General features: G+C 51.3%; 1 protein-coding gene across 5 annotated transcripts in view; it reads right to left on the bottom strand.

Annotated features, from left to right (window-relative positions):
- EBF4 (EBF family member 4) overlaps positions 1–21517 on the bottom strand; it is a 57639-nt gene extending 36122 nt beyond the window's left edge. For 2 of the 5 annotated variants that reach the window (XR_003514077.1, XM_027559287.1), the window contains exons 1-7: positions 21274–21517; positions 20650–20771; positions 8930–9104; positions 8631–8694; positions 8424–8479; positions 6848–6921; positions 5840–5908 (exon numbers count right to left, since the gene is read on the bottom strand). Coding sequence is in view for 4 of the 5 variants with exons in the window: in XM_027559287.1 (XP_027415088.1) it covers positions 5840–5908; positions 6848–6921; positions 8424–8479; positions 8631–8694; positions 8930–9104; positions 20650–20771; positions 21274–21276 (563 nt within the window). In the remaining variant the exon portion in view is untranslated. Of the gene's footprint in view, positions 1–5839; positions 5909–6847; positions 6922–8423; positions 8480–8630; positions 8695–8929; positions 9105–20143; positions 20395–20649; positions 20787–21273 lie in introns of those variants that run through there. The other 3 variants (XM_027559288.1, XM_027559290.1, XM_027559289.1) reach the window with 3 other exon arrangements.
- Positions 21518–22038: the final 521 nt, after the last annotated feature.

Raw genomic sequence — 22038 nt, 5'->3', positions numbered from 1 at the left:
GCTGTTCACCAGAAACTATCACAACATTGTTTGCTAATTGGCTATACCCCAATATAAAATTTTAAAAGGTTTTAAAAAGAGAAAAAAAACAAAAAAGAAAATCAGAGACAACTATTCATCAGGAACATGCAAAGACTCTAAACAAAATTTTATTAAATCAACAATATAATGGCAACCCACTCCAGTATTCCTGCCTGGAGAATCCCAGGGATGGAGGAGGCTGGTAGGCTACAGTCCATGGGGTCACAAAGACTTGGACACGACCGAGCGACTTCACTTCACGTCAATACACCATGACTAAGTGAGGCTCATCTTGGAAATGCAGGGTTGGTTTAACATCAGAAAACAAATTGATGTAATTCATCACATCAAACTAAAAAAACACACAAGATCATCTTAATAGATGTGGAGAAAGCCTCTGACAAACGTCTAATATTGATTTCTGATAAAAAAAAAACAAACCTGTCAATAATGAAAGATAGTAGAGAACTTCCTCAATCTGACAAAGGCATCTATGAAAATCCTACAGCTATACACACACACAAACAGACAAAACATACATAAGGGCAAAAGACTGAGTACTTTTCACCTAAGATCAGGAGCAAGATAAATATCCATCTTTTCCCCTGCTACTATCAACACTGTACTGGAAGTTCTAACCAGTACAATCAGGCAAGAAAGAGAAATAAAAGACATCCGGATTGGAAATAAATAAATAAAAGTGTCTTTATTTGCAGATGACATGTTGTCTATAAAGATAATCTGTTGGACTCTTTAAAAAGCTACTAGAACTAATAAGTGGGCTTAGCAAGGCTGCAGACTACAGAATCAGTTACATAAAAATTCATATTTATGTGTACCATAAATAAACCATTGGAAATTGAAATTTAAGACAGCATTTACAATAGCATCAAAATAAACAAATAATAAGGGATAAACCTGAACAAGCAATGTGAAAGATCTGTACTCTAAAGACTATAAAATATTGATGAGAGACATTGAGGAAAATGTTCAGGGGTTGGAAGACTCAATATTGTTAAGATGTCATTTTCTCCAAATTGGTTTTTAGATTCAAAGTAGTACCAATCAATAGCTCAATGGGATTTTTTGTAGAAATTAACAAGTTGATGCCCAAATTCATATGGAAATGCAAAGGAAAAAGTTGCAATGAAGAAACAAAGTTGGAGGACTTATATTACCTTATTTCAAGAATTATTATAAAGTAACAGTAATCAAAACAGTGTAGAATTAGCATAAAAGCTAGAGTAAGGAATCGATGGAACAGAATAGAGTCCAGAAATAACTCCACATATAAATAATTGATTTTTTTACAAAGTTTAAAAGAAATAGTACTGGAATGAGTGAATATATATAGTAAAACAACAGAATGTCTTGATTCTATACCTCTCATATCTACAAAAATTAACTCAAAGTGGATCCTACACCTAAACAAAAATACCGAAGCTACAAAACTTACAGAAGAAGGGGGAACTTTTCTGTGACCTAGCTGAAGATTTTTAGCTATGACAACAAAAACACAATACACAGAGGGAAAAATGTATAAATTGGACCTTAACAAAATTAAAAACTTGTGTTCTTCAAAAACACTGTTAAGAGGGCTTCCCTGGTGGCTCAGTGGTAAAGAATCCATCTGCCAATGCAAGAGACATGGGCTCAATCCCTGATCCAGGAAGATCCCACATGCCATGGAGCAACGAAGCTAGTGCGCCACAACTACTGAGCCTGTGCTCTAGAGCCCAGAACCTCAACTACTGAGTCCACGTGCCCCAACTACTGAAGGCCACGCCCCCTAGAGCCCGTGCTCTGTAGCAAGAGAAGCCCCCGCAATGAGAAGCCCGCACACCCCAGCTAGAGAGGAACCCCTGCTTGCTGCAACTAGAGAAAAACCTGGGCAGTAACGAAGGCCCAGCACAGCCAAAAATTAATTCACTAATTAATTTTTTAAAAAACTGATAAGAATGAAAAGACTAGTTATGGATTGGGAAATTTTTTTAAATTAACTTCTCTTTGGCTGCTCTGAGTTTTCATTGCTGCGTATGGGCTTTCTCTAGTCGCGGCCAGCAGGGGCTACTCTCTAGTTGCAGTGTGTGGGCTTCTTGCCGCGGTGGCTTCCTGTTGCCGAACACGGGCTCTAGGATGCACCGGCTTCATTACTTGCAGCACACAGGCTTAGCAGCTGTGGTGCATGGGTTTAGATGCCCTGCAGCATGTGGAATCTTCCCAGACTAGGGATCGAACTCATGTTCCCTGCATTGGCAGGAGGATTCTTAACCACTGGACCACCGGGGAAGTCTGGGAAAAATTTTTTTGTAAAATATTTATCTAATTTTTTCCACAGTATATAAAGAACTCCCACTCAGTAATTAAAAAAATAACCCAAATACTTGACCAAAAAAAAAAAAATACGAATGGCAAATAAGCACATGGAAAGATGTTCAACATCATTAGTCATTGCTGCTGCTAAGTTGCTTCAGTCGTGTCCGACTCTGTGCAACCCCAAAGACGGCAGCCCAACAGGCTCCCCCATCCCTGGGATTCTCCAGGCAAGAATACTGGAGTGGGTTGCCATTTCCTTCTCCAATGCTTGAAAGTGAAAAGTGAAAGTGAAGTCGCTCAGTCGTGTCTGACTCCTAGCGACCCCATGGAGTGCAGCCCACCAGGCTCCTCCATCCATGGGATTTTCCAGGCAAGAGTACTGGAGTGGGGTGCCATTGCCTTCTCCTTCATTAGTCATTAGGGATATGCAAATTAAAACCATAATGAGATATGACTATACATCTATTAGAATGGGTAACATTAAAAAGAGAGATTATTCTTGTGCTGATGAGAACGAGCGGAATTACAACTCTCATATGCTGCTGGTGGGAAACATAACATGGTACCACTACTTTGGAAAACATAGTTAGGCAACTACTTATGGCAAATGATCAGTATCTAGGATCTATAGGATCTGTAAAGAATTGTTAAAATCAATCATAATTCCTGGCGATTTCAGTGTTAAGCTAAATACATAACTCTTCCAATACATTCTTCTCTCTATTCCTTTTGTATCTCTCCTCCACTGACCTTGCCTCTACACTCCCCTGGCCACACATTACCAATAAACACAACTTCCAAATAATCCTACCTACAGGCAACCACTCCTTACCACCAGCTCCACCCCCTTCTAGTACCTCAACTCCAATCATTCTTTGGTCCCATCAGAACCTGTGCTCCATTCATCATCCTTTCTCTTCACTCTGCCATACTCCTCTCCCTTGTGAGCTTAAATTCCTTGTTCTGTTTTTGTAAATACCCTTTGCTTATACTTTTTACTCTCTTGCCCTCTCCTTTCATTGTATTCACACAGCAAACGTCTAACTCTGGCTATATGCAACCACTCACCTGTTCTGCACATGCACTCCTGTGGCTCAGCAGAGCTGGGGAAAATTGCTCACTTAATTTATGGCCACAGGACTTCCTTAGTGGTGCAGTGGATAGGAATCCAGCTGCCAGTGCAGGGGACACGGGTTCGATCCCTGGTCTGGGGCGATTCCACATGCAAGGGAGCAACTAAACCTGGGCGCCGCAACTACTGAGCCCGTGTGCCACAACTGCTGAAGCCCGCATGCTCTAGAGCCAGCAAGTCACAGCTACTGAGCTGCATGCAGCAACTACCAAAGCCCGTGGTCTACAACAGAAGCCACTGCAATGAGAAGCCTGTGCACCACGAGAGAGGAGACCCTGCTCTCCACAACTAGAGAAAGCCTGCATGCAGCAACGAAGACCCAGTGCAACCAAAAATAAATATAAATGAACAAACTAAAAAATTCATGACCATAGGGAATTCCCTGGTAATCCAGTGGTTAGGACTCAGTGCGCTGCTTGGGGAACTAAGATCCCACAAGCTATGTGGTGACGCCCAAAGTGAATAAATTTTTTAAATAAATAAATAGATAAGTAAATTTATGAACATACCTCAGGTGGGCCCTTAGTGCCACTTGGCAATCACAGAACATGTCCATAGTCCCCTCACTCTCCTGGACAACTATTTCATGCCCTAGTGTCTCCCTCTCCATCCTCACCCTCAACTGTTGACCTTGTTTCTTATTTCACTGCGAAAACAAAGCAATCAGAAAAGGACGTCCGCAAGCTCCTGTGTTGGATATATCCATTTACCCACTTCCATGCCCAGATTCTCTGTCTTCCCGCTGTCTCCATGGATAACTGTCTGTGCTCCCAGGTAAAACCAGTCCTCCACCTATGCAGGAGACACCGTGCCCTTTGCTGTCCAGAGGACACTGCTGCAGCGATTCTCCCTTCTAACTCTTGCATCATAATTTTCCATTTCCTACTGGATTTTTGTCAGTAGCATCTGAACAAGCTACATTTTTTCTTAGCCTTACACTGTGCTCCTGCCACCACCCTATTTCTTTGATCCCTTTAGGGTGCAAGTCCAGAGTTCCTCTGGTCACTGTCCCTAGTGTCTCCTCTCATTCTCTCTTAGACATACTCCTATCAGAATTCTGCCCCTTTTGCCACCGAAATAGCTCCTGTTGAGGTGACCAATGTCCCCCACACTGCTAAATCTAATGGTTAATTCTTATTCTTTTTATCATCTCCATGAGCAGCACTTGATGCAGTTGACTATAGCCTTCTTTGGGGAAAATTTTTCTAGCTGGACTTCTGGGACTCTACCCCCCTGATTTGCCTCCTACTTTACTGCAGCTGCTTCTCAGGCTCCTTTGCTGGTTCTACATCTCTAGACTACAGCAACAGGCATTCTCAAAATAGCTGGTATGAATATCAATTGGTATAATTGCTACTGAGGACAAATTGGCAATAACTATCAAAAGTACAAATGTACATCTCCTTTGACCCAGAAATTCTGCTTCTAGTAATATCCTTCATATAAATGCACACACGTGCTAAGTGACACATGGACAAAGTAATTCACTACAGCATATTTTATCCCTGAAGAAGAATGAAAACAGCCAAAATGTCCAGCAATAGATACTAAAGAAATTACGGTCCATCCATACAATGGAATATTTTGCAGTAGCAAAAAAAAGAATGAGGAGACTGTCTGTGTCTGCATTTTCTTGCACAGGCTAGCTCAGGAAGGATACTCATGAAACTGGGGACAATGCTTGCTTATTTGGAGGGCAATGGATGAGTCAGAAGCAGAGGTGGAAGACTTTGCTGTCAACCCTTTTAAATTTGAATTTTAGTACACTGTGAATGATTTATCTATTTAAAGGAGAACAAGGCAGGGTTTAGTTCCAATATGGAATGCGTTCTAAGATATTAATAAAAAAGGTAAGTATTAAATACAAAAGATTGTGTACAATATGTTATACATAGGTGTAGGGCAGACTTATTTTTCCTTAATTACTCTTCTGTGTTATCTTTTGAATTTTGTACCTTATATATATACATATTTCCTATTCAGAAAGAAAAATGCATTTTCACATGCATCACCTCTACAATCCTATGACTGAAACTCACCAAGTATTTCCCTATTTTTCTAACAAAGGAAATGAACAGAGAAGTTAGAGGAGGCACCAGGACCAGAGCCCACTTTCCCTGCCACTCCCTGTTAGCTCCTCCAGCCGTGGCATCCTCTACCACCTCCCATCCCTGTCTTCTCTGGCTTCTTCCCTCAGGAAGCACAACTCTTAAGTCCAACCTCAGAGAGTCTGCCACCAGGGGCTTCACTCAGGGGACCGTTTCTCTTGCTCAGAGCCACCAAAGGGTGGTGGGAGCCACTGTGCTCTGTGGCTGGTTCCAGCCTGCCCTGACCTTGCAAGCTGCCAGGCCCTCCTCCCCTGGCCTGTACCTGTCAATGATGACGGGGTCTGAGGGCGTCTCATTCCGGTTGCCACAGCTCTTCCGGTCACAGCATCGGCTGAAGGAAAGGTGAGGAGGGAGGGAAGGAAGAAAGAAGGAGAGGGAGATTACAGTGTGGGGTGTGTTTGTGTGCGCGTGCGCACGTGTGTGTGTATGTGTGGCTCTAGGGTGAGGATGCTGATGTCCTGTCTCTGAGTGTGGAATCCCTGGCCCAGAAGGGCTCACTCCCAGAACCCAGCCCTGGGGATAAGGTTGGCCAGGAAACCCTTGTCCCAAAGGCGTGCTGCTCTTTAAGATCCAGGAAAGGATAGAATGCTGACCATCTACTCTCTCTGTACCCTTTTTATACAAAGAGCTCCAATTGTAAGCATTTAACACATGAATTTTCACAAAATGAGCTCACCCATGTAACCAGACCAAGAAATACCATATGACCAGCATCCCAGAAGCCCCATCCTGGTCACTGCCCTTCCCAAGAGTAGCCACTGTTCCAACCAGATTTTTGAACTCTAGTTTCTTTTCCATGTGTGAGGAGTTGCCTAGGACGACCTTGTCCAACTGACACCTCCTGGGGAGCCCTTGCCTAGAAATGCCAAGCCCTGGGGTAATGGGGAGGGGAACCAAGAGCTGTGCTCCTCCTTCCCCATCCTGCCTGCCTAGGGGGTTCCCTGAAGGTCACATAAGAGGCAGAAAAGTTTCCTCCTTCAGCTCTGGAGCTAATCCAGGAGGCCCAGGCCCTGCCCCCACCTCCCAGCGAGCCCTCTCCAGAGCTTTATTAGTTAAGCTTCCCAGTAGCAGCAGGAGGCCTTTCTTGCACAAACAGTCGGAGAAGCCACATAAACAGGCCAGGCTAATGGGGCCTCAAGGACCCTCTCCTCAGCCAGCACTGTGCCCAGGGACCTCACTCTTCATCACCTCCCCCTACCAGGCTTCCCTGGGGATCAGTGGGGAGGGGGTTGGGCCAAGAGGCCAGTGCCAGCGCTCCAGCCCTTCTCACCTGCACATGATCTCATGAGTGAGCAACACACGGCACATTTCGGGGTTCTTGTCCTGCCCTTCATAGATGATGGCCTGGGGAAGAAGAAGTGCACGAGCTTGGGGGGAAGGAGGCTCCTCTCGAGGCCAGGTGAGGGGCAGGTGGGCCCTCCTCCCAGAGAAGAGTATGCCCTCCAACTCTCTCTGGGGGCCCAGGAGTGCAAAGCAGGAGCTGGGAACCTAGCTTCCCAAATCGGGACGGCCATCAGAATGGGCAAGAATGGGGTGAGGTCTATGGATTCTGTCTGTCCACAGGCAGTACTTTCTGGAGCCAGTTCTGCCCTGGGGCAGGGAGGTCCACCGATCACCCTGACCAAGACCAGGCACATGCCCCAGCCTCCACGGTTCTCACAAGCATCGTCCCCCCAGGGTCTCCCGCCAGCTCCTCGGCCACGCTCCCCATCCGTCATCTCCGCAGGCCAGGTCAGCGGCTTCCTCTGGGACCGCTGGATCATTCCCCGACCCCTCAACCAGTCCCCAGCCTCTCCTTGGCCTTGAAGCAAGGAGTAAGCTTCCCAAACACACATTTGGCTTCCAACTTAAAACGTCTGGGCCTCTCAGCCATCCCTCATTTGTGGGTCTCTTTCTCTGTGGACAGTCTCCAACCTCTTCCACGCTTGTTGGCCATACAATCCCACTTTGCCACTTCCCAGTCTGCCTCCCAGACCATAGTGACCACAGGCATCCTAGAAACGCACGACTTTTTCCTCTACCCTGGGACTGGGTGGAGGCTGCTGGAAGCCTGTCTGTGTGGGAATGCCCAAGCCTCCACCTCCAGTTCAGGCCACTGATTTTCACATCTGAGACTCAGCCCTGCTCCTTACCAGGACACAGAGTTCTGAAAAGCCTAAGGCTGCACAGTGCATGAGGGCTGACTCAGATTTCAGTTGCCCAGCGCTCCTCTGGCTGGCCCCAAGCCTCCTCCTTTCATCTTTTCAAAGCAGCAAGTGCTGAGGGCCAGTGTTGGAAGCTCTGGGGCCCCACCCAGTGCTGGACCAAGGCACCCACCCCTGTGTTAGCTGCTAAGGTCTTTCTCTTGAGAACTGCTCTCAGCAGATGGGAGCTGCTTCCCCTGAAAATGCCTGGAAGGTTACACACTTCCCTTGGGAGTGGTCCCCAGCCAGTAACTAACCAATACAGGGGACAGAATCTTGGCCTCCTTGCCTCAAGGGGCAACAACTCGGTGACATTCCTACTCTAGCCTGAGGATCAGGCTGAAGCTAGACTCCAGCTGACACCACATCCTTGCTGAGCGTCCCCTGCTCTGTCTTGCTTCTCCCTGGTCCCCTCCTGAGATCTTCTCTCCTCTTCCTCAATAAACCCACCTGAATCTCCATCTAGGCTGAATTTCTAGATAACAGGACCCAAGAGCAAAGTCTTTGTGAAAATGTCTTTTTCTTGTCTAGAGGACAAAAGCCACACATCCTCCTCCTGTGGACTGTGGGGAGCTAGATTGGTGAGGATGAAGCGCACGGGGGATACGGAAGCAGGGACAAGGATGCTTGTTCCGATCTCAGGGGAGATGGTGGCTGGCTCACCTGCTTGGACATGGAGTCAATGAGACGCACGTAGAGATCCTGTTCTGTCCGAAGACCTGAGGGTGGGAAGGCGGAGAGGTTTGTTATTTAGGGAGCTCCTGTGGCTTCTGACGACTAAACATACTCCACACCCTTCCCAGCTGGAGTACGGTGGGGTACTGTGTCACATGGTGCTGTGGTACCCCATGGGTGGTGGGCTTCGCTCACCGTTGTTATATACCAGCCGGAGGCGGTAATGGATTCCGTTGTTTGTCTTTTCAGCCCCAGGCTCCTGCAGGGACAAGATAGGGAGGATGCTCGGTGCTCCCAGGGATCCTGCAGTCACTCCCCTCCCCCTCCACTCCCCACCCAACCTTCCTCCCTCTCCTCTCCCATCCGTTCACCACCCCCTTCTCCACTCCTCCACGGCCTATCCGTCATCTGTTCCAGTGGGAAGGGGTTCCCTGAAACCACCCCCCCCCACCTCCCCACCCTCTTCCTTCCCGGTGAGCCCACAAGCCTCTCACTCGGTCCTTCTCCACAAAGTCGATGAAGGCTGTGCGCTCCACCTCCACCGGCTGCCCCTGCCGGTCATACATGGCCAGCACGAAGTGGAAGAAGTTGGATTTCCTGAGGTTGGAAGGGGGCTGCTTCTCAAAGTGTGCTCGTGCCAGGCCCACACCACTGTGGGGAGGAAAGCTGCTGGAAACCACCGGAAGTGAGTGCCCTTCAGAAAGACACCTATCACCTCTGACCAGGACTCGGCTCTGACATGTCAAGAGTTACACTGGACGGGCCCATGCCACCCTTGACAGGGCCATCTCAGTTTCAGACAGAGGTCTCCCAGTGCTGAGATCACTGAACCTGCTCCCGTGGGGATAAGTGGCACATGGGAGGGTATCCCTGGCAGACTCCTTCCTAGACTTTTCTCTGGACCCTACATTTTGGAAGCTGGTCCCTAAAACCAAATGAACACATGTTACTGACCTGAGAAACACATCTTACTGACCTGAGGCTCCTGTGACTGCCCTTTAGGGCCTCAAGGGGCAGCTGGGTGGTTTGGGAATGAATATCTCACTGTACCCAGTTCATAGCTGTGCGCACGAGCCTATGGCATTGCCTGGGAGATGATGAAGTCCGTCAGATACTCAGAGACGCTGAACTGGCTCAGGGCACTAGACTGCCCAGCCTGGACTCTGGGCTATGGCTAAAGGTGGAAGAGTCCTCCTCAGGTGTAGGGGAACCTGCCTCCACACTTTAAGAAGGATACCGCTGGCTCCTTTGGGCAGAAGCATCTTGTGATCTGGTCTTGCTTTCTCCTGGCTCATCAGAAACCAGCCCCAGAAACAAAGCCAGGGTTAGAGCAAGTAGGAGAACCAAGGCCCTATTTACCAAATATTTCCTGAGCCCTGGTGATGTATTAAGCACTGGCCACATGGCACCATGTGGGGCCAGACTGAAACACCTGGAAGGGGAGAGAAGACAGATTCAGAGAGCTTACTTAACACGAGACAGAGTGGTGAGTCCCCCCTAAGAGATGTGCCTACATAAAAAACAATAAAACTAAAGGAAGAAAAAATTAATTCTGTGTGAGATGAAGGGAAGACTTCACAGAGATGGTTGCATTCCCTCTGGTCTTTGAGGAATGAATAGGAGCTCGACAAGGGCCGGAGGCACAAGGGCAGAACTAATAGCATAAGAAATGGCTGTAGGTGTGAGTGTCACTGGATCACAGGTTTCAAAGTGCGAAGTGAGGAGAGAAAAGGTTTGTATTCAAAGTGCCAGACTATGTAGGCATACAAAAACCAGGCCATGGAGTGTAGACTTTCTTCTCTGGGTCAAGATCTTCCAAAATGTTTTCTTTAGCTCTCTCATGGCTCCAGATCTTCGTTCTATGAAGGAGTGCTATAGCCATAACTGCTGGGAGATGCGGCTTCATGGAGTACTCACGAGTGTGTGTGTGGGGGCGTCCTTGGGGCACCCTCCAGGAAGGGACTGTCTTTGACTCGCTCAGGCCAGTGGTCCCCACGTGTGGCAACCAGCCTCCAAGCTGGTTCCCATGACCCCTGCCTCCTGGAGCTCAGGTCCTTGCACAGTCCCTGCTACACACTGTCAGGATTGGTCTCTATGGCCAACAGAATCTGGCACAACTGAGAACATATGATTTCCAAGGTTAGGTCATACAAGATACATGGCTCCTGCCCTAAACAATCAGTGACTTTGGCAAAGCTGGCTGTCATGTTGTGAGGATACTCAAGCAGACCTCCGGAAGGTCCACATGGAGAAGAACCGAACCCTCCTGCCAACAGCCGGCACTAACTGATCAGCTGGGCGAGATCCACCAGCCCTCGGCCAGCCTTCAGATGACTGAAGCCTCATAAGAAACCCTGAGCCAGAACTACCCAGCTACACTGCTCCCTGCTTTCTAACTTTAAGAAACTGTGTGAGATAATGAATGTTGTTTTATGCCACCAAGTTTGGGAATAACTTTTTTTTTTTTTTAACGTGGCAATAGATTACCAACATACCATGCTTACTTGACTACGGAGCATTTTGGTGGAGGCATGTGGTTTGGGAGACATGACTAAAGGCCTCCAAGAGGTTCTGAAGTTAGGCAGGGCTTAGAAGATGCTGCAGGCAGGGAGTGCCGAGGGTGCTGATAGCAAGAGGCCACTGCAGGGATGCAGAGGTGAGGATGGTGGAACTGCTTTGAGAGCCATTTAGACCAGAGTCCGTCCTGGACATGCCATGTGACGGCCTCTGCCATACTCAACAGTGCTTACTATTTTTCTTCATATAATTGTAAATCAACTTATCCTTACTTGGCTTCATGCAAAGCTATAATATCTGAAATGTCATGGCCTTGAGAAGCTTGTTGTATTTTTACTTATATGCTGCTAAGTCACTTCAGTCGTGTCCGACTCTGTGTGACCCCATAGACGGCAGCCCACCAGACTCCCCCATCCCTGGGATTCTCCAGGCAAGAACACTGGAGTGGGTTGCCATTTCCTTCTCCAATGCATGAAAGTGAAAAGTGAAAGTGAAGTCGCTCAGTAGTGCCCAACTCTTAGCAACCCCATGGACTACAGCCTACCAGGCTCCTCCATCCATGGGATTTTCCAGGCAAGAGTACTGGAGTGGGGTGCCATTGCCTTCTCCGTTTTACATATATAGATTACAGTAAATATATAACCAATAGAATGAAAATTGTTCCTCCTCCTGAAAGCCTGCTTGGGAGCCTCAGTGGTCCATATGAAATGCTGATTTTGGAGGCAAAAGTGACAGGTCTTGCTTGGGGGATGTGGTTTGGGAAACATGACTAAAGGCCACCAGGAGGCTCTGAAGTCAGGCAGGACTTAGAAGATGCTGCAGGCAGGGAAGGCCCAGCATACGGACGTGAGAGGCTGGTCAAGATGAGGGGGGCCACCAATACCTTCTCTTCCCCACCAAAAGTTATTTCTACATGTTCTTTCCTCCAGGATCATCCTCCTCCCTCCTCCAGGGTCCCTCCCTTCTCCTCTGCCTCAGGCTTCATGTCCAGGCCTTGACTGTCCTGTTTTCCACTTGCCAGGAGGCAGAGAAGCCTGAAGAACTTCGATCGCAGCAGGTCCCTGATTACTGTTAATGAATATACTAAAGGTGGCAGTAACCCTGACTCCTTCCTCTGCCCCCTCTCCCACCCAGGACCAGCTTCAAGAGAGGTTCCAGGACCACCTAGGGGGACATAAGGCCAGAAGGGGGTGGACTGTGAAGCCATCCCAGATCACTCTACCCTTTATTCCATCATCTGGCCCAGAAAAGGTGCTGGAAGGTTCTCAGACAGTAAAAAGAAGGGGCAGAGAAAGAAAGAGGTCTTACAATAACAGGGGTGGAGGCTGAGCAAGAACACAATCCCATGTCTACACAACATACCCTATCTACACAGCTACTCCTGCAGTTCCCAGGCCAAGAGTCAATCATTGATGCTAAGCCTCCTCTCCCATCCATCCCTCTTGGCAAATACCAGTCAGTCCTGGGTCCCGGCTGCCTGCTGGCTCCTGCCAAGCTCCTAAGGACCAGAGCTGGGAAGTCTGCCCTAAGCCCCAAGCCAAGCTTGCTTCACAGGGCCTGCCCTCTCAGCAGGAGGGGATTCCCAGGGAGAGAGGTTGGGGGGACTCAAGAGGGAAGGGAGCAGGTACCCCTGCCTGGGGTCTGTATCCATTGAGGGGCTGCACTGACCTACCCTACTGTGGGATCAGGCTCAATCCCACTTCCCTTGAGGTAGCCTAGCATCACCCTCCATGCTCCACCTCACTTAGTAGAGGCACTAAGGCACACACACAGTCACACACATCCAGGCAAAGCAATGGGACAAGGTGGATAGCTTACAGTTCTGGGACAGGGATTACTATCACGAATGGCAGCAGAAAAATATGAGTGACCCCAGCAGACCAAGAGAGGACGGCAGAATGGGCAAGACCCCTGCTTGCACGCCCAGGACTGCTCCTGGTCTGCAAATGTCTCCAGTTTACTCTGTTCATACCCCTGCAGGACAAGTGAGACCAAGGTGAAATAGAAAGGGCTTTGGTTTAAAGAAATCCTTGTGGGACTTTCCCGGTGTTCCAGTGGTAAAGCATCTGCCTGTAAATGCAGGGAACATGGGTTCAGTCCTTGGTCCAGGAAGATCCCACATGCCATGGAGCAACTCAGCCTGTGCGTCACAACTACTAAGCCCATGTGCTGCAACTATGGAAGTCCGTGCACTCTAGAGTCTGTGCTCCGCAACGAGAGAAGCCATCGCAAAGAGAAGCCTGAGCACTGCAACTAGAGAGGAGTCCCCGCTTGTCGCAAATAGAGAAAGCCCATGAGCAGCAACAAAGATATAGAGCAGGTAAAAAACAAACAAATAAATGCAATAAAAAAAAAAAAAGTAAGGAAGCCTATGTGTCATCCCTTAAAAAACAAACAACAGAAATATCCTCACATTTCCTATGAACACAGAGAATGACCTGAGGATTAGCACAGCGGCTAAGTACAGGATGCAGGTCAGTCTAGACTGTGCCTTCCTTCTCCTGGTTCCCCCAGGCAGCTGCACTGCCTCCCTGCCCATGCAGTAGATGACCAATCAGCATCCCTGAGCAGAGCTGCAAGCCCCAAAGGAAGACGGAGGGAGGGGGAGACTGTTGTTCTTCTCCCCTTGGGAGGAGCTGATGCTCTTGTTACAAGCAAACAAACCAAGATTAAAGAATGGAAAGAAAGAAATATAGACATACGCTCAAATAACTCAGATGATAGACCCAGGGCATGGAGAGGTCTGAGAGGCCTGCTGGGGCCCCTTGGAAGCAGACGTGTGCTCCTACACTAGCTTAGAGGCAGGGATGTGAATGAAGGCCAAGGTCCCTGATTCTGTGGTCTCCAAAGTGGGATTGCCCAAGACCCTCACTGGAGTGTGGGGAGAAACTGAAAGGGTGTCTACTGATAGGAGTCTGTTCTCTAGAAGAAAGAAGTGAGGCAGGAGAGCCTGGGAGGTCTGGAGAGGCAAGTGTTTTATCTGGGTTTCCCCAGAAGCAGAACCTGAGACAAAGATTCCAGTGCAAATACTTTATGCGGAAACCCTGGTGGGGGTGGGGAGTGACCAGAGAAGGAAAGGCAGTCCTATTGGGTGCATCAGCCGGGAGGTACCACTGTGGGCAGCTGCAGCTCAGTCCCCAGTGAGCCCTGGAAACAAGCCTAGAACTTGTGCTTCAGCTACCCCGTCAGAGGGCTGGGCATGGAAGTTGAGGTTTTTATCCACCAATGCCATCAGTCACCGGCTGAGGGCCTCTGGGGTGTCATTTCTCAGTGGGATTGGCCTGGTGTGCAGGTGTGCAGAGCAGACTCTGGTGGTCTAAGAAAGTCTTAGGAGGCAAATGCTGGCAGAGGAAGCAGACCCTTTCCTAAGGGTCCCTAGGGGACATGGGTGGGGTAGCAATTCCCAGCCACCCAAGGGCCTGCGGTGTGACGGAAGCCAGCAGAGCTCCACCTGAGTGCAGCCTGGCAGATGCCTCACCTGGTTTGTGAGCTGCTGGAGCCTATAATTCAGAAACGTCTCATTCACTTAGCATGATTAGTGTACAGAGCATGCTATATGTGCGCCTTTTCTGGATAAATGCAGCTGAGTGATGAAAACAGCCACATTAACCACTTTTGTAGGATTCCAAAATGATTTACGCATCTCCTTGCTTTCTTAAGAGCTCCCCTTGTGGCTCAGCTGGTAAAGAAGCCACCTGCAGTGCAGGAGACCTGGGTTCAATCCCTGGGTTGGAAATATGCCCTGGAGAAAGGAAAGGCTACCCACTCCTATATTCTGGCCTAGAGAATTCCATGGACTGTATAGTCCATGGGGTCGCAAAGAGTCAAACACAACTGAGTCACTTTCATTTGCTTTCTTAAAAAGATTGTTTTCAACCAAATATTCAAAACACTTTCCTATCAATCCCAGAGTGTGCTGAGGTGGTGAGTTCTTTGCTCCTGTACTAGAGAGCTGGGATATGGGAGGAGAAAGTGCTCATTTTCATATATCCACCAGGGCCAAGTCATCCCCTTCCTATTTCCTGTTCTGAAATAGCCCCCAAATTAAAGGAGACTGTGACAGAAAAGTTGGGGGAACACAGCTGTTTTTTGGCTGGAGGACATCCAAGCACGGGCGTGTGTGGGCTTCCTTAGTACTTCCCTGGGAATCCAGGTTAAAGGTGACACGGAGAGCAACCTGATCTTTCCAGCCTGAGTCACTCAGGTAACCCGTGCTTCGGAGTACAGGGGGATGCAAACCTGGGGGCTGCAGAGTTGTCTGGTTGCTATTGCTTGGGCACCCAGGGGTCCCTGGAGATGCTCCTTTTCGAGGTGAAACAGGATGCCCCAGGGCCCTTCTCATAGCAGCTGGACCTTGCCAAAGCTGTCTAGGACAGATGATACTTCCTTCACAGTCAGTCTCTGCTCTCAACTCAGAAGGCAGTTCATATGCCTTTATAGCCTTGATTACATGCTAATTATTCAGTTCAGTTGCTCAGTCCTGTCCAACTCTTTATGACCCCATGAACTGCAACACGCCAGGCCTCCCTGTCCATCACCAACTCCTGGAACTTGCTCAAACTCATGTCCATTGAGTCAGTGAGGCCATCCAACCATTTCATCCTCTGTCGTCTCCTCCTGCCTTCAATCTTTCCCAGAATCAGGGTCTTTTCCAATGAGTTGATTCTTCACATCAGGTGGCCAAATTATTGGAGTTTCAGCTTCAGCACCAGTCCTTCCAATGAATATTCAGGGTTGATTTTGTTTAGGATTGACTGATTTGATCTTCTTGCAGTCCAAGGGACTCTCAAGAGTCTTCTCCAACACCACAGTTCAAAAGCATCAATTCTTCCACACTCAGCCTTCTTTGTAGTACAACTCTCACATTTGTACATGACTATTGGAAAAACCATAGCTTTGAGTAGATGGACCTTTGTTGGCAAAGTAATGTCTCTGCTTTTTAATATGCTGTCTAGGTTGGTCATAGGTTTTCTTCCAAGGAGCAAGGGTCTTTTAATTTCATGGTTGTAGTCACCATCTGCAGTATTTTGGAGCCCAAGAAAATAAAGTCTGTCACTGTTTCCATTGTTTCCCCATCTATTTACCATGAAGTGATGGGACCAGATGCCATGATCTTCATTTTTTGAATGTTGAGTTTTAAGCCAGCTTTTTATTAGCAGGAGCATTTTAAAACAAACATCCAAACCCCACAGACAGTGGCTGAGAATGAAGCTCTGGCCCTTCCCCAGAGGCACCCTCAGGCCTTCCGTCTCCCCACCTACCCATCCTCTACCAAATCCTAACTCTTGCCTGCCTTGGCAGCCCAAAGTTCTGAGCAGTGCCTTGGCTTGGGCCTGATCCATCTTGGAATCTGGGATGCTGGGTGATGGAGAGAAGTCCTGAGGTCATTAGCAGGGAAGGGAGGCTCCTTTTTAATCCCCCTCCACCCAAGAGGCGGAAGGAGTAAAACTGTATATCTTCTGCATCTCATCCTTTGTCTCAGCTTCCCTAAGGTCTCTGCTAAATCCAGCTCTTCTTTCCCCCATCTTAGCATGACTACATAAGTCTCCCTTTCCTCTCCTCTGGAGCCTCTCTTCCTCCAAGCATTTCACAGGCCCCAGCTCTCCCTGCAGGCGTCCCTTGGGTCCCTGTGACTGCTGATAATCATCAGGCTGGGCCTGGCATTCCTGGCCTCAGCCAAGATCTATTGGCCTAGCCCTGCCCTGAGCCTAGGACAGTACAGGCAGAAGGAGGACCCGGTGCCTAGAGGCAGCTGCCCAGGACCTGTGTCTAGAAGGGCCAGGTAGAGATGATGCTTTGGGGCTGCTTCATATCCCCTACTCCCACTATCCCAGAGGGCCTCTGCTTATCTGCCCCAGGAAATTCTCTCAGCCCCAAGGCCCCTGGACCGGGGGAGGAGAGTTGGGAACAAAACTCACTAGCTAGCTCTCCCATGCTTCCTCTTGCTCTTGCTTCTACCTAAAGACAGTCCACCCTGCTTCTCTCTGCCCACCCCCTCGCCACCCACCCACAGGCCTGCCTGCCAGGTCCCAGGCTGAGGAATGGCTATTAATTATTAAAGCAAACAAAAGCATTTCCTAGCAGGGAGGCTAGCCTGCAGCTACTTACAGGAAAGGCAGCCCCAGTTGGCTTCCCTTTCAGGGCGCTGCTAGTGTTCTGGGACCAGCTCATGGGGGAGGGCTGGCCTTGGTCCTCCAGGAGTCTACCCAGGCTGGGAGTCATATCAGGAGAGGAGAACTGAATTGCTTCTGTGCTGGGCACCCCAGCAAGAGCTTGTGGAGTCCAGAGAAGGTGGGCTAGGGCTGGGGTATGGGTCTCTGAGATAAAGTCCTGTTGGACCAGGGGATGGATGGTCATGGCAACAGCCAGGGATTCTTGGGCAGAGTTCCCCACTGGGAAGACCCTGCCAGCCCAATGCTCCAGCCTTCCCTATCACCTCCAGGGTATGGTACGCAGCCTCTCTTTTCTCCTACCTCTCTTTCACCCAGAACTTTCCTTCCTGTTGGCAGATCTTCCCTTACTGATCTTAGCAGGCTATGGGCCTTCTCCTCCTTCTGAAAAACCTTGGTGCTGCAAAGCTGGGCAGCAGTAGCTGTTCCAGTGCCTGGTTCCTGCGATCAGGTGGACCATCAATGTGAACAGGGGAGTCTAACCAAAACAGACTTGGTAACCTTCTAACACACACTCCTGCTTCCTTTAGCAGATACTCGTTACCCCTCTGACTGCTCAAGCCTGGTGCCGAGGACCACCATCCAGGCCCTAAAGGAAGGCTTAGGCTGGCTGGGCAAGGAAGTCCAGGGCAGCAGGGCACAGCTGACTTTGGCCTGTGACAAGCATCCTTAGACAGTACTCAGAACTACTCCCCTTGGCTGAGTGAGAGAGCAGAGAGAGAGCAGGTGCTAGGGGGAGGGTCCCAGAGGTTGTAAAATGTTATCCAGTGTGTGAATGGGTCCTGGGAGGAAAGGAACTGTTTCAGGAGACATTGTTGAATGCCGAGTGTCACACAGAGGCTGAGAGGAAGCTTGGGATCGAATCGGACTGTGATGGGCCTTGAATGCTCAGTGTCTGGGAGGAATTGGGGAGGCAGGGGGCGGTCACTGAAGTTTTTAATTGGGGAGGGACACGATCAGAGAAAAGTTCTTTGGAAATCTTCTTTGGCCCCCTGTGTGGCAGATGCTTTGGGGGGCGGGGGCGTGTGGAGAGAGGCTAGGGCAGTGGACTGGCAGGCTGAAGTGATACACTGGGTAGGTTAACTTCAGGCCAGGGAGGAAAGTCTTGGAGGGCACATCTTTGTGTTGAGTATGTGTCATGGTTAAGAGCTGGCCGTGGGCGCTGGGATTCAGAATAGGATATGGAGGGACCATCCAGAAGCCCTGACAAACAGGTGGCTATGGGGTGAAGGCATAGAACACAGCAAAGACAGCTGTCAGACCTCAGGCAGCCTTGCAGGGAATGTTCCAGGGCAAGTTCTTCTGAGACAGAGGGAGCGGAGCCTGTGGAGGTGGAAGAAGGTCAGGGCAGGGAAAGGAATTTCTGTCATTGTGGTTTTAGGATGAAAAGACCCAAACAGAGGACTGAAGAAGGATCAAGAGCCAACCGGTGAGATGATGGCACCGCAGGAAGAGTAAGAAAGGAGTATCCCCCCAACCTGCTCTCCTTGGAGCCCAGAGGCAACCAAAGGTGTGGGGACTCCCAATCCGTGTTCTGAGACAGAGAAGTCTCAGGACTTAGAGATAAGCAGTCAGGCCTGAAGAAATGCCTCTCTCCAAATTGGGGGTGGGAGGGTGGGCATTCTTAGTCCTGGTGATGTAGCCCTGAGGACTCAGACTGGACACGTCCCCCTTACTCAAGATCTCTTTCCTATGTGCAGACAACACTGCTAATGCTCCATCTTGTGGGAGGAGCGTCATCTCCACACTTCCTGAACCTGCACAGGATACAAGGGCTTCCTCCTAATCAAACCTGCTGGCAGGGTCAGAGGGGAAGGTCAGAGACAAATAGGAACCATAAACCCTGAGGCCCTAATGGAATCCTCCATCCACTCCTACAAGGAGCTCTCACCACACAGCCAGTGATGGAGAAAAAGACAAAGAAATTGACCCCCTCAAATTAAATGAGGGCTTTCCTCATAGCTTAGTCGGTAAAGACTCTGACTGCAATGCAGGAGACCTGGGTTCAATTCCTGGGTCAGGAAGATCCCCTGGAGAAGGAAACAGCAACCCACTCCAGTATTCTTGCCAGGAGAATCCCATGGACAGAAGAACCTGGCAGGCTAACAGTCCATGGGGTCACAAGAGTCGGACATGACTTAGTGATTAAACCACCACAAGTTAAATGAAAAACCAGAACCAACAGAAAAACAAGCAGGATACAGAACTGTATGTATAACACAAGAAAAAAAAATATGTCAATGGGAAGGAAATACATTAAAATATTGACAGTTTGTTGTATTAGAGAGGTGGGGTTTTTGTTTTCTATTTTCATTTTTTTTCCCTGGAATATAGTTATATCATGAGCGAAAGTATGGAAATTGATTCAAAGACAAGATCCCTTCTCTTCCCGAAGAGGTGAGCTCGGGAGAGAAGCCCCAGTGCTCCCTCTGGACAGTCATGAAAGAACAGGAGCGCAGGAACACCATTCAGTTTGAACATGAAACAAAGTGTGTGTCTGTTAAGAGGTTAGGTAGGGGTTGGTGGTGAGGTGGTATCCCCTGAACAGGACTGGGGATGTGAATGTGTGGCTGGCGTTCAGATCTGGTCTGCCCTGAAACCTCCCAGCAGAATCCTTTCCAGCGGCTGGACAAGCAGTTGCTCAGACCTCTGGAAAGTTCAGCTCCCATGTGCCGCAGGTGTCTGCAGAGGCACCACCTCCTTAGTCCCAGCCACTGAGATCTCCAAGTAGGATGTCCAACGTCCCCTCCCCTTGTTCACAACTGGGGATACAAAAAGCCCGGAGCCCAGGTGTTGGGGGGGGGGGCGGGCGGGTCCATAAACCTTTATACTTCCTTTCTAAATCCAGGAGTCCATCCCCCACCCAGGCTCCTGCGCAGACTCCTGCAGAGGAGTCAGAGGAGATGGGCGTGGGCGCTGGGTTCCTAGGGACCCCTTGCCTTGGGTAGGACCCACTAGAAAAACACCTGGCGAACCTGCCCCATCCTCAGTCCCGATCATTCCACCAAGCCGATTGCCCACCTCATGTCTTCCCCACTCTTCAGCCTGCAGCCGCTTCGCCGGCTCCCGCACACCCCCATCCTCCAACTCTGAGGGATTATAGAAAGCAGTAAGGTGGCTGGGTTTTGTGCCTTTCCTGGCAGAGATCCGTGGAACTGGACAAGGAGGGGCACTTAAGCTGCCTGAGAAGGAAGGGTCAGCAATTCCTTGACGACTGGTTGCTGGGGGACTGCGGGGAGCCGGAAGAATTCCTCCTCTTGAGCCATGGACCACTGGGCACGCGAGCGATAGTTAGAAATCAGAGTCGGGACATCCAGGAGTGGAGGCAGAAGCCCCGCCCCGGCTGCCCCCTCCCCCATGCTCTGGAAGAAGCACAGGCGCTCAGGGCAGGGTGGGCGCAAGAGCTTGCTGGGACAGTGCAGAGTTAGGGCTCCGTCCAACCCCTCGCCCCAGCAGTTCAGCAAGCTGAGCGAAGGCGGCACGGAGCCGTCCAACCGGAGCGCGCCGAGTCGCGTCCGAACGCTTACCTCTGCGCCGCGGTACTGGCGTCCAGGATGCCCGCGCCCTGCATCCAGGAGCGCACCGAGCCCAGGCCCGCGGGCAGCAGCGGCTCCTCCTTCAGGTTCAGCCCGCCGCGGGGCAGAGCGTCCTGAGCAGGGAACATAAGGGCGCGCAGTCAGTGGGCGCCCTCACCGCCGGGGATCCGATCCCGCCGAGGCTGCCGGGCGTCCTAGCTCCGCGCGCCTAACGGCACCCGGCGACTGCAGGAGTGCAAGCAGCGGCCGTCCCGGCCACTCAGTGCGCGCCAGCCTCCTGGGCGCTCCCTCGGAGAAAGCGGGTCCGCAAGCGCTGTCCCCTCCCCTCCCCGGGCGCGGGGCGGGGAGATGGAGGGATTTCCCCGCGGCCTGAGCTCCAGCGGGCGGACTGCGCGCGGGGTGGGGAGGGCGAGGAGCAGAGCCGGCAGCCGGTCCGCGCAGAGGCGCGCTCTGGCGGCTGCCCAGGGCCGCGGTCGTCGGAGGGGGTGGGGGGCCCGAGGCCCCGGGAACTGTCTCAGGCGAGGCGGGGGCGCGGGGCTGCCCGCCCTTTCCCCTCGCCGCCCCCACCCCCCGCTCGCCCGCCCGCCCGCGGCGCCGGCGCGGGGCGCTGATTACCATCCGGGAGGAGGATGCTGCGGGCGCGGAGCTCGGCGGCGGCGGCGGCGGCGGCGGCAGGAACAGGAGCAGCCGCGCGTCCCGAGGAAAGGCAGGGGCAGCGCTGGGCCAGCAGACACCGCCGGCGCCCCGCGTGCCCCGGCGCCCCGGCCCTGCCGCAGCCCCGGGCGGCAGCACCTGGAGCAGCAGCAGTAGCAGCCCCGCCGACTCCCCCCGGGGGCCGGTTCCCGCGCTGCCCCGCCGCGGCCGCCGCCGCCCGCCGCTCCCCGGGGCCTGGCCGCGGGCCCGGGCCATCCCGCCGCTGCCGCCGCCGCCGCCGCTCCCTGGGGAGCGGGAGCAGAAGGGAGGGAGCGCGGGCGGGAGGAGGGATGGCGGGAGCGGGCGGGCCCAGGGGACTGGGGGCCGGGGGAGGCGGGGGCGGGGCGGCGCGGCCGGCCGAGGGGCGGCCAGGGACGTGACATCATCGGGGGAGGAGCGGCCGGGCCCGGGCCGCCGCGGCGGGGCGGACCCTGGCGAGTCGGTCGCCTACGCTAGGGTCTGCGGCCTGGTCGAGGCCGCGGGAAGGGACTGGAGGGACCAGCGTGGACCCGGGAGGCCCAGGCAAGGAGCACACGGGCCTGCGCGGTGGGGGAGCCCGGCCGAAGCCAGAGGAGCCAGCGGCCCCGCGCTCAGAATCCGCCGCCGCCTCTAGGTCGCCACTGGACTAAGCCCCGGCTTGGTCTCCGCTATCTTCGTCTCCCAAGTGCCCGCCTCACTGGGCGCTGA

This window comes from Bos indicus x Bos taurus, chromosome 13, assembly GCF_003369695.1.
Source record: "Bos indicus x Bos taurus breed Angus x Brahman F1 hybrid chromosome 13, Bos_hybrid_MaternalHap_v2.0, whole genome shotgun sequence".
In the NCBI taxonomy this organism is placed as follows: domain Eukaryota; kingdom Metazoa; phylum Chordata; class Mammalia; order Artiodactyla; family Bovidae; genus Bos; species Bos indicus x Bos taurus.
This window is presented reverse-complemented; position numbering and strand designations above follow the sequence as displayed.